Raw genomic sequence first — 12,677 nt, 5'->3', positions numbered from 1 at the left:
CGCCGATTCTGAATCATTTTACCTGTATACTCTGTTTCCTCTGTGGTTTCCTGGAATCTGGGATGATGGAAGCTCAGTGGAAACAGACTCACAGCAGCTTATTGAGTTCGATTTGAAGTTTCCATCCAAACTTCAAATCGTCAAAATGAAATATGAGTGAATGTTTGTCTCCATCCTGCTGTGTGAATAAAACAGCTGGAGGAGCTGATTCTTCTGTCAGTGCCATTAAACCACAGCAGAAGAAGAAACGCAGTAAAATGACATCGTTAAAAGAGCCGCAGTATGATCAGCTCAGATGACATGAGACATGATGAGAGACGAGAGACATGATGGAAATACGACATTTCTGTTCGTTTCATGTCTTCGTGTGAGGAAGGTTGCAGCCTCCTCTTCATCACATATGATGTTTTCAGCTCTGAAGACAAGTGACATTTAAGTCACATGATTCATGGAGTCGTCATTGATTCACTCCGTCTGTTTCTGGTTTTATCCACAGAACAACTTTTACACCTCAAACTACAGGACAGACTCTTTACAGAGCTTGTTCTTGATTGGACGCTGCTACTGATGTTACCTAGAAACCAGGTTACACGTTATTAAGACGTCTCTTACGCTTGATTTGTGCAACCCAATTCAGTAACATACGAGTTTGGAACTAGCTGGTTGTTAGCAACACAGGAAGGAGGTTTTATGTTTCAACTCTAATGCAACCTGGGGTTAAACCAGTTCTCTTTCATATTCTGGATCAGTTTGGGATTAATTCAGGTTGGATTGTTCTGCTACTGCTCAGACTGACTCCTTCTTCTTAGCAACAGCAGCTGAGGCTCATGGGTATTGTAGTATTTGGAGTCAACCACTTACTGACAGAAAAAGCAAAGTGTGACATTTGAAGTGATTCCTCTGACCTCTCAGCTCACAGACAGGATGGCAGCCAGGAAGTCCGTGTGCTGCGGTGCTTCTGCTCTGGAGGTGACGCTGACCGTCTTCTTGGTTATCATGACAGCCATGTGTGTGACAGTGACCACACTGCTGGTTCTCAGGAAACCGCAGGTGACACAAGACACAGGTGAGAACGCAAACACACAGACACAGAGAAGACTACATATTTACATCTAGAACAGGAAGCATGACACAGTGACTTGTATGTTCTTTTATCAATACTTGAACTTTAATTAATTAATCTGCCACTGAACAAAGTCCCCAACAAATGCTCTATTTCCTCATTTTTGTTGTTGTTAAACCTTTTTTGAACCTCAAACTTCATATTTGTGAGGAGTTTTGAGAGATTTACATCTTCAGCGGATTTGTAACTTGCCCATCAGAAAATATTGAGAGACGGGCCCACACGTTGTTGGTTTGGGTCTGCATATATTCAATAACACTGAACTTGTTAAACAAAATAATAATAATAATTAATTAAATAAATAAAGTCTTTAAAGTCCCCTTTTGTACCATTTATGTGATTACAGCGTCCTATGAATTATTCTGATGGCATATCTTTCTGTTTGTGATGCGAGGTATTGCAGTTAGGAATTGACACAGTATGTTTTTAATACCAACAATGGATGGCAGCAAAGTTTGATTAAATGAAAAAAAAAAATGTTGCCATTATTTTAAAATGAATGGATAATTTGGAAAATGATTGGCAAACACGTGAAGACTGGAAATTTGTAATTAGCTAAAATAGGAAAGAGCAGTGGTACGGTCGTTTAAAACTAACAGCTGCCCATTTGTGTTGTCCCAACAGGTCCAGAACCAACCCTTCCTCCCTTTACGTCTCCGGACTTAACAATGTCTCCGGACTTAACAACATCTCCGGACTTAACAATATCTCCGGACTTAACAACGTCTCCGGACTTAACAACGTCTCCGCACTTAGCAACGTCTCCGGACTTAACATCGTCTCCAGACTTTACAACGTCTCCGGACAATCCGTACCTGATCGGAGTGGGCCGGGCTGACTGCACCGGCCCACCAGCTGATATCCCTCTGGTCAGTATCCAAACAGTCACTGGACAAAGATGCTGACCTCACTGTCTCTTCTGACAATGATTAAGCAGGTGTTCATGTAGAGATGATAGCAGCTCCATTTAAAGACCATAAAGACTCCCAGGTGTCCACGCAGAACCTGGGAGTTATTGTGGTCTTTGTGGGTTGTCTTTTCTGTAGACCTACGCTGAGAAGGATGTTATGGGTACCTGTAGGTTGCAGTCTCACAGGGGAGGCAACGCAGTTTTTCCTGAATGATTCCAAGAATAAGAAAACAATCTTGAAATCCCAAATTGTGACACCTTGTGTTTGGTCTCGTGGCAGGTTTGAGATGAATGGCACCCCAGAACAGCCCTATGTACCCTGGTCCAACCTGGTCCTGGCCTTAACTAGCACCAAATCAGACAGACTCAGCACCCCAAAACCTAAAACCTGATCTAAAGCCGCGTATGGAACTGAGTCGGCCCTGTTTAAAATATATAATACATATTTTGGTGCGGTGTGGTGGAAGAATATCTTTTTGGTTTCCCATGTTTTCCCAACTTGGACTTAAACAGCAGCTTTCTGAGGACTGTAGGAAAGCACACAATCACACTGAGGATCTGCAGGGAATCAAACTCCAAAGTCTGCAGCACACAGCAGACGGTTCCTTTCTGAATGGGTGTGTTTGATCTGATAATCTTTATGGTTTCTCTGCTGTAATTTGAGATTCAATCAGATTTCAATCAGTCTACAGTCAGAGGACCAGAGCTTCCATCTAGTCGTTGCTTTGCACCTCAATGACTTCATGTTGTAGCTTCTCAGGAACATCAGCTGGTTGCACTTTAACTGAGCTCACCCATTATATTCTCTTTGACATTATCACACCAAGTTGTGTATCTGTGTGTGTGCTTGTTTTTGTAGATGGGTTATGCAAACCCTCAGCAGAAGGCTGCCGGCATACACACCCGCCTGTACAGCAGAGCCTTCATCATCAACGACGGCAAGAAGAGAGTCCTGTTTGTAACCGCAGACGTAGGAATGATTTCACAGAGGCTAAGACTGGAGGTGAACAGACACACACACACACACACACACACAGAATATGGACCATATAAATAAATAAATAACCTCGGTAAAAATAGCTGCTGGTTGGGACGCACTGTACTGTACTGTACTGTACTATAAAACAATACCAGGATGAGATTAAGATCCCAGAGAGCCCTGCTGTGGGCCCCAAATTCATCCTCCAATCCATCACCTTATGTTCAGAAATCTATAGGTTGATCAAATGCAAATGTATAGTATCAACTGAAATGCTAAAGGCAGTCGGTCCTGCAGTGCAAACAGTGCTGAACAACATGCAATCGGAGATAAACAGCAGATGTAGCTGATTCTCTAGCAGCTTCCATTAAACCACCACAATTACCACATCACCACACACTGTTACAGCCTCCTCTTCATCGCTCCACTCAGATCACTCTTCACTGAGAGGCGAGTTACGTTCAGTCACATGATTCACAACTTCATCATTTCTTCAGTCAGTCTGTTTCTGGTTTACCTCAGTCAGGAAACACTTTACACACATTTCCATTTGTTGTTTGACTTTCTGTTTTTTATGAGTGAACTGAAAATGTGCGTGAAAGGCACTTATCATCACCTCCTGGTTCGAATCCGGCCGAGGACCTTTGTCACGGGCCACATGTCTCCTCTGTGCTGTCCACTGCAGGCAAAAATCATAAAAACACATTTTAAATAAAATCTAAATGTATGTGAAGAAATAAAGTGTGTGTGTGTTTGTGTGTGTGCAGGTTCTGAAGGCGTTGAAGGTGAAATACGGGAATCTGTACCGTCAGGATAACGTGGTCCTGAGCGGGACTCACACACACTCTGGACCGGCCGGATATTTCCAGTACACACTGTTTATGATCACCAGCAGTGGTTACATCAAGGAGTCCATCAAGCCGCTGGTCGATGGCATCGTCAAGGTGTGTGTGTGTGTGGTGAAACAAGCTTCTGACAAAACGCTCTCATTATTACAAAATTACTATACTACAGATTCCTGTCAGTGGTGCAGCATCGTCATCATTTAAAGTTTAGCAGGGTATGAAGAGGGTAAGTAGGGTAAGTAGGGTAAGTATGTTATTTAAATGGAAATGTTATGTCCATATTTGGAGCATCTGAGCATCACTCGCTGGTTTGCGGATTCCCGAGTTCGGCAACGTGGCTTTCTCCATAAGCTGAGGAGGACTGGCAATACTACGCCTCCTATACTTCATCCTCCTCCTATATCCTGACTGACAGGTTACCATGGTTGCAACTTGTCAATCAAAAGGTGGCCATGGCCTAAAGCTTACCCTGTTTTATCGTCTCTTTTACTCTTAATGGGACCATAACTTACACAGTGCACTTCATGCTGTACTGAAGAGGACTTGAAACTAGCGACTGAGGCCATAAACTCATCAGGAAACTGCTGACTGAGCTCATAAATCAAGCTTACTCATCATCAGACTTGTTTTTACAACTTGTGGCCCCTGCTGGCCATTAGGAGCCAGCAGGGGCCTAAAACATAATACTGTTCGAGCCCAAGGATACAAGTTCTGAATATAGCCATAGCCTAGCACCAAATTACACTGTGTTAATCAATGCACAACTTTGTTCCCAGAGTATAGACATAGCCCATGATAACATGAAGCCAGGCCGGATTTACAGGAGCAGAGGAGAGCTGGACGACAGCAACCTGAACAGAAGTCCTCAGTCCTACCTGAACAACCCCGAGGAAGAGAGACTCAGGTACATAATGAGAGAGACAGACAGACAGACAGACAGAGAGAGAGACAGAGAGAGAGACAGAAGGAGACAGAGAGATAGTATTAATACTAATAGTAAAATGTGTAGCTCTACACACATATATTCTATATATAAATGAATGGACGTGTAAGTCTTGTTTATATGTAATATTATTTTTGATGACTGTACTTGTGCTTTCTGTTCAGCGTGTGAAGATGCTGATTAGTGCTGTTATTGATCCCCTCAGGTACAAGTTTAACACAGATAAACAGGTGGTGGTGCTGAAGTTCACTGATCAGAACGGACGGGGGATCGGCATGCTCAGGTAAACTCACACAGCACTCTCCTTTCATAATAATAGGAAGAACATGTCTGCTTGTTATTGGCTCTCCTCTGCTAATGAATCCACCAACTGTGTAACCGAGTCTCGACCCTCCTGACAGCTGGTTCGCCGTCCACGCTGTCAGCATGAACTACACCAACCGCATGGTGAGCAGCGACAACATGGGCTACGCCTCCTACCTGATGGAGCAGGACCAGAACCCCGGAGAGCTACCTGGACAGGTGACAAGACAGGAGAAGTGACTTTATGAGGTCTTTTCTCCACAGGTTAGGGTTAGGGTCATTTGAATCCATCCCATAATACTGTGGGCTGCTCTGATTGCAAATCAAGGATCCAAACATAGTAAATGTGTAATGTTTAGAACATTTACTCAGATGAGCTTGGATGTTTTTGGCAGAGTGAAGCACATTATTGTCCAACAGGCTATCAGGTCTCCTGAGCTCTCTGTCCTCCTCTCTGCTCCTTCTTTACTCCTCTCACTCTCTCAGCTCCACTCTTCACAACTGAAGATGCAAAAAAGATTAGATGCATATCTTATTTGCCTACGCTTACTCCTGGCACCTCTACTCTTCTTTCCTCCTCACTTTTCCTCAGAACTCCCCAAAACTTCTTTATGTCCAAACTCGATAAGCTAATTAGCGAGCTAGCAGGTTGAAACACGACAACCTGAATGAAACGCCACACGACAGTGTCCGGACAAACCGGTAGACGTGAACTTTGATCCCAGCATGTTGTTTATGCTGCATTAGTACATAGAGAAATGAAATATGAGATGAGAGACAGGCTTTAAATCCCAAAACATTTAAAACTTCCTGCATGTTTAGCTGGTGTCTTAATGGTTTTTAAAATTGAAGCATTGTTTACATCCATGTTTACTAGCTTGAGCCAACAAAACACAGCTCCACAGAGTGAGGTCAAAAACTCCTTTCAGAATGTCCATTTAGGGTGGGTTATATCAGCTGTGTATGTGTGTGTGTGTGTGTGTGTGTGTGTGTGTGCGTGTGTGTGTGTGCTCAGGGAGCCTTCGTTGCTGGTTTCTCCTCCAGTAACCTCGGTGACGTCACGCCTAACACCAGAGGACCTTACTGCGTGAACACTGGACTGTCCTGTGATTACCTGAACAGCTCCTGTCCTATAGGAGGGGTAAAACACACACACACACACACACACACACACACACTCATTTATTCAGTGTATACAACAGACAGTTAACAGGAAGTGTGTGTCTGTCAGACTAAGATGTGTCAGGCGTTTGGACCTGGAAAAGACATGTTCGACAGCACGAGTATCATCGCACACAACATCTACAGGAAGGCCAAGGTACCTGTCTGTCTGTCTCTGTCTGTCTGTCTGTCTGTCTGCCCCTGTCTCTCTCTCCATCTCTCTCTCTCTCTGTATCTCTCTTTGTCTCTCTCGCTGTCTCTCTCTCTGTCTGCCTGATCTGATTCTTCTATTCACCCGAATGTTGATTAAATATTTAAACACCTGGAAACAAAGAGCTTTGTGCTTCTGTTGGAAAATCATTTCACATGTTTCTTATTTCACACAACTCTTTATGATCAGCACATGTGACATTTAAGTTCTTTGGTCAGGGAAGTCTGAAATAAAATGTATGAGGGTCATCAATTACAAATCCTCACAAGTGTTTTAATTACATCGTGGGGATGTCAGAATTTTCCCACAGTGCATTGTGGGCACTCACATTCCTATAAAGGACAAAAACCACATCCCCAGGAGAATACACTGCTTATTTTTAGCTTGGGATGTGGTTTTGGGTGAAGGTCTGGATAAGCTTCCATGGAATCATAAAACAGTTTTACAATATGTTTGTGTTGCTGCCCCCTGCAGGAGCTGTATGGTAACGCATCGGAAATGGTGACTGGCCCCCTTCACTCTGCCCATCAGTGGGTCAACATGTCGGATGTTACTGTTCAGATCAACGATACACACACAGTGAGCATCAATGACACATACCAAATGACACTACAGACATTGAACTCACCACAGACACTGAACCGTCCTGCTGTTACTACAGACATTGAACTAACCACAGACACTCCACTGTCCTGCTGCTGTATTTACCATATATATGTACTTAATGTGTGTGTGTGTGTGTGTGTGTGTGTGTGTGTGTGTCAGGCCAGTACATGTAAACCAGCTCTGGGTTACAGTTTTGGAGCAGGAACAATAGATGGAGGAGGAGACCTCAACTTCACTCAGGGTGATTCTACTCTTCTACCGTCATTCTGCTGTTCATCCACTAGTTTCACTTCACTTCCTGTTTACCCGAGTCGCTCTGTCTCTCGCTGCAGGTGCTTTGGAAGGCGACCCGTTCTGGGACGGGATCAGAGATGCTCTCCTGGGCGAGCCGTCCAATGAGACGCAGGAGTGTCATCATCCCAAACCGATCCTGTTAAACACGGGGGAGGTGAGGAGGAGGCGGAGCTTCAGCACACACTGACTAAAAAAACAGAAAGGTTTTCACAGAGCAGGAGCCAGTCATGAAACTGGTCAAAGACACAATATGAAGACAAGTTGTTTCAGTCACATTTATAAAGCTGTGAGTTCACCTGGTTCAGTCGCTGTGGAGGTGGAGAACAGACACCAAGTCCTCGTAAACCAGTTAAACCAGTTCAGTGTTCACTCCTCATGTCTGTGTTGAATTTGATTCTATTCAGATTATCAGTGAAAGTGAAGCAGCTTTTCATTTTCTGTGATGAGGAAAAGACAAAAGCCGATGAAAAGAAAAGGAAATGAACAAAAACAGATGTTGATCAGCGCAGACTAGTTTAATCATTTCAGACCTAAAAACTGTTGAGGAAACTCTTGGAGTTTTTCTGTTTGTTAAGACACAGCTGTGTGTGTGTGTGTGTGTGTGTGTGTGTGTGTGTTTGTCTGTGTGTGTGTTTAACTGTGTGTGTAGATGAACTGGCCTCTGCCGTGGCATCCTGTGATTGTCGATGTTCAGATCATCACCATCGGTCCTGTAGCTGTCGTAGCTGTTCCTGGAGAGATGACGTAAGCACGCTTTACCAATACTACTACTGATACCACTACTGATATTACTGCTGATACTACTGCCGATGTTACTGCTGCTGCTACTGCTACTACTGCTGATGCTACTGATACTACGACTGATACATAGCAGCAGTATAAGTATCTCAAAATTCTTCTTAAGTATACTTAAGTTACTTTACTTAGTTATATTCCACTACTACTTATGGCGGTACTCACAATACTGCTGATGACACTACAGCTAATATTACTGATAGTACTACTGCTGATAGTAGTGATAGGACTACGGATGACTGTGGTAATACTACTACTGACACGAGTACTACTCATACTTGCCTTTCCCGCTGGTAGTAATATGAAGTCTAACTCAGTGTGGTGGTGGTAGTTAGAGTGTGACACACACACAAACACACACAGCTGCCATTCTGTATATATGTATATAACCATGGGAACCCACCCCACACCACCTGCCCCCGTCATCACATGACTCACGCCTACCTTGTTGCTTTGCTCTGCAGCACGATGGCAGGGAGGAGGTTAAGAGCAACGGTCAAACAGGTGAGATACAACATGATCATCAACTTCAGCACCGTTCACACCTGCAGCATGTCATGTGATGATACCAAGTGCGTGTGTGTGTGTTAGGAACTCGAGTACGAGGCGGCATTCAGCAACTCGGAGGTGGTGATCGCCGGCCTGAGTAACGTGTACACGCACTACATCACGACCTACGAAGAGTACCAGGTACTGAGGCTGTAAAACTGCAGTAATTAGAGCCGCCCACCAAACTGAATTGAATAATTCAAAGTGACGTCATCACGTTTTTCAGGTTCAGCGGTATGAAGGAGCATCCACCATCTATGGTCCTCACACCTTCACCGCCTACCTGCAGAAGTACCGAGCCCTGGCCAGAGCCATCGCACAGGTGCAGCTGAGTCCCAACATTCCAGTGATTAGCACTGACAGACACCTTTGATCTGGAAGGAAGGCCCAGAAGTCAGTAGAAAAATCCTTTTGTAAGACTGCTGCTTCACTGCTTCAGCATGGTGAACTCATGCGATCATTTAAAAAATTTAGACACTTGAAAGCAGATGGAAACGCGTTCAGTTCTCAGATGTAACTCAAGCAAATCTGAACACTGAAACTCGTTAGAGTCAGCGTGACGTCGTTATCTCTGAGTCTGTTATCCTCATGTCACAGTGAGCAAGTGATAGTTATCTCTACATCCTGCAATCAGGAGCTACATGGTGTAACTCACTGACTCCACAGCAACACTGTACTTCCTGTTTTCAACACTGTTCCACAGCTTCTAGCATGATAATGCCCCAAGAAGAACTGTCAGACAAAGGATAGAACCTTTTTCATGTTGCTCTATCAGTACATCTTGAACAGTGCTGAGGCTCAGACTGTCTCATCAACAGCGGTCCCATGTGTGTCATTGTTTTCAGGACAGAGTGTTGGAGCTGCCGGCTGGTCCTGAGCCTCCCTTCTTTGAGAAGGGTCTCATCAGTCTGCTGCCTGCAGCACCTATTGACAACAAACCAGAGAACACCAGCTTTGGGGACGTCCTGCAGCAGGTTTACCCCGTCTATAGACCGGTAGGTGTTCTGCAGGGTCCCTCAGGGCTCAGCACTTGGCAACCTGCTGTTTCTATGTGAACATGCATAAACTGAAATATCTGAATGTGTTTTTCAGGGTGACGTTGTCTCTGTCACGTTCGTAGCAGGAAACCCGAGACATTCTAAAGACATCGTAAGCCCTGAACCTGCTTTGTATTTGTTTCCCTGTTGTTTTATTCCTTGTTTTATTGTTTGGTTGGTCCTCAGTTTCTCTGTAGGTTTGTCGCTTTCCGTCCTCTTTAACTTCCTCACTCTTCTCTGCAGATGGATAAAACGTTTGTTGCTGTGGAGATTTATGACAACAGCTCAGACAGTTGGAAGGTCGTCCACAATGATGCATCATGGGAGACCAGGTGAGTTAGTGTACTCCTGAAACCAGTTCTGGAGGAAGCACTCAGATCCTTTACCACAGTAAAAGTAAAAGTACTGAGTGCAGTAAAATGTCCCCTGTGACTGTTCTACTGTTCTATCTGATCTCATCAGATTATTGTGACTCAGTCGTTCATGTCAAAGCAGGATTTTACTGTTGGAGCTGGTTGAGGCTCATTTGACACTATTTTGTGTCAGACTGCAACTAATGATTCTTTTAATTCTGGATGAATCGGCTGATTGTTTTCTCCATTAATCAATTGATTGTTTGGTTTGGAAACATTGTGAGAAATGTGGCAAGAATAAGCCCAAAGTGAAGCCTTCACAATGTTTATTTAGTCCAACCAACAGTCCAAAGGAGTATCTCAGGAAAACTTGTATCTTCAGAAAGGCTTTTTGTTAGCTTATACTCAGAGTTTGTCTTGTTTTTACATGATGTCTCTTGCTGCAGGTTTCACTGGTTGAAGGGTTCCAACCGGCAGAGCAACTCCACGATCGAGTGGTACATTCCCCCATCGGCCCCCACTGGCTCCTACAGGATCAGACACTTCGGACACTACCGACATAGGAAGGGCCTGCTACCCGTCATCACGCCGTACGAAGGCACGTCCGACGTCTTCAGAGTCGCCACCAGCTTTTACTATTAGTGAGGCTGCAGCTCCTGATCCCTGAGTAACAGAAGATCATCGCCTTAAAGGAAGGACCCTCTTTTTAAACTGAATCTGTTCTTAAATCACACACAAACACCAACAGACAGATTATTTATTAACTTTCTGAACATCAGGAATAGTAATCTCAAATACGAGAGAAATGTCTGGAAATGTTCTGACTTTCTTTGCTGCTTTGACGCAAAGATGGAGAGTGATTTTAAAGCTTGCTAAAAATGTAATTTGATTTGTTTTCTTGTACATATTAAATGAGACAAAGCAATAAATGTTTAGTAGTTTTTCAGTTATTAGTTATCATTTATTTATTCATTGGTCAAAAATGCTGAATCAGTGTGTAAACACTAGTGTGTAAACGCCCCTCACATTACTAGAATCTAAAACCTACAGAGACCTGACCTCAATGATAGGCACAGCCATGATAATATAACAATAATAGTAGAAGTACATTTTGCCGCCTCTAGGCTGCAGTGTTTGTTTTTACGTCTGACAGCTTTAACATCAGAAAACAAACTTCATTCAAACCAACAGAAACCAAACAAATCTCACCAAAACCTCCTTCGTTCATCTTTCACTGACTCACCAGTTCTGGTTTGATCAATATACATGCTACATATATAATAAATATGACAAAAACACATTAGTATCAAAAATATTTATTTTAAACTCGTCTGTGTAGAAAACAAACCAGAATTGAACAACAACAAGAAAAACGGACATTTTCAGTCATCGCAACATGAATCCATGTAGAACTGAGAGTGAAAATGAGGTCAAAGCATTGACAGCGATGTCGCTGACAGTCAGCGTTCAACAACATGACACTGAACCTCTCAGCTCTGTTCCCAGTGATGTCACTGGAGCCACAGGATGGTGGTCCAGGTGGATGGCGGGCGTACAAAGTTCAGGATTTAGGACAATGAGTATATACTGTGCAGGTGTTACCTGTTGATATCAATGGGCTGAATTTAAACATTGTCCTGAGACTGACAGCAGGTGAGCATCATGTGACGGTCTGCAGAGTCGCCGCCGTGTTACATATTTGTTCAGACCACTGAGAGTCTTTAATTTCCTTCATGTTGAAAACACAAGCAGCCAATCACAGTTCACAGTGGTGGAAAGTAACAAAGAACACTGACTCAAGTACGGCACCTCAGAACAATTGTACCTTACTTGAGTATTTAAATTTTCTGCTACTTTGTACTTCTAGTCTACATTTCAGAGGGAAACTCCACTTTCTTGACATTTATTTGATAAGTTTAGTGATGTTGCAGATTCAGATTACTGATATAACATCAAAGACAAGTTCCGATAAATCGGCTCAGTGACACAGAAGCGTCTGAAAGCCAGTTGTTTTTTTTTTTATGGATGTAACATTACACTGTCAATAAACACTATTTTAAGAAAATAATTTCTCTCAGAGTAATGAAGCTGCAACCGGCAGTTAGCTCAGCTTAGCTTAGCATAGCATCAAGACTGGAAACGGGGACACACCTGGCTCTGTCTGGTAACAAAATCTATCAGCTCCTCAAAAACTCCAGCCGAAGAAGACTGCGTGATAACAAACGAGTAAAGGGGAACCAAGGATGTCCTCATACCTACATTTTTAGTTTTCTCTTGGTTTCAGTTTGTTCTTTCTAGTTATTAAGAAGTTTATAGAGCTGCAACATTTTTTTATTTTTTAAGTAAAAATGCCACAGACGGTTTTAGCCTCTCAGACGCGATGTTTTTCTTCTTTTAGCCTTTTATAGACTAATGGATTAGTGTAGAAAATAACCAGCAGATTAATCGATAACTAAATTAACAGTTAGGTACAACCCTACTGCTTCCCTCCTTCTACCCATAATGCCTTGCTTTATGAGGAGGTTTCTAATGCTTGGTTGATATTACAATAAAGCTGACTTTGACTTG

At 43.2% G+C, this 12,677-nt stretch overlaps 1 protein-coding gene across 1 annotated transcript; it reads left to right on the top strand.

Moving 5' to 3' along the window:
- Window positions 1-924: 924 nt before the first annotated feature.
- asah2 (N-acylsphingosine amidohydrolase 2) lies at window positions 925-11,004 on the top strand. The gene is made up of 20 exons (XM_041963333.1): window positions 925-1,066; window positions 1,748-1,992; window positions 2,893-3,036; window positions 3,780-3,956; window positions 4,634-4,761; window positions 5,006-5,083; window positions 5,202-5,322; window positions 6,119-6,244; window positions 6,335-6,421; window positions 6,950-7,054; window positions 7,241-7,322; window positions 7,414-7,529; window positions 8,025-8,119; window positions 8,635-8,674; window positions 8,762-8,860; window positions 8,946-9,041; window positions 9,565-9,714; window positions 9,812-9,868; window positions 10,000-10,088; window positions 10,556-11,004. Exons 1-20 carry the CDS (start codon window positions 925-927, stop codon window positions 10,749-10,751), a joined length of 2,373 nt encoding a protein of 790 aa, XP_041819267.1. The 3' UTR covers window positions 10,752-11,004.
- Window positions 11,005-12,677: the final 1,673 nt, after the last annotated feature.

The sequence above is a fragment of the Chelmon rostratus genome, chromosome 21, assembly GCF_017976325.1.
Source record: "Chelmon rostratus isolate fCheRos1 chromosome 21, fCheRos1.pri, whole genome shotgun sequence".
Taxonomy (NCBI): Eukaryota; Metazoa; Chordata; class Actinopteri; order Chaetodontiformes; family Chaetodontidae; genus Chelmon; species Chelmon rostratus.
This window is presented reverse-complemented; position numbering and strand designations above follow the sequence as displayed.

Bases quoted from the DNA above. Each gene is read 5' to 3' on its own strand.
- asah2 (XM_041963333.1), top strand. From the start codon at position 925: ATGGCAGCCAGGAAGTCCGTGTGCTGCGGTGCTTCTGCTCTGGAGGTG. The intron at 7,323-7,413 runs GTGATTCTACTC...CTCTCGCTGCAG, and splicing joins AGACCTCAACTTCACTCAGG to GTGCTTTGGAAGGCGACCCG. The intron at 8,861-8,945 runs GTACTGAGGCTG...CACGTTTTTCAG, and splicing joins CGACCTACGAAGAGTACCAG to GTTCAGCGGTATGAAGGAGC.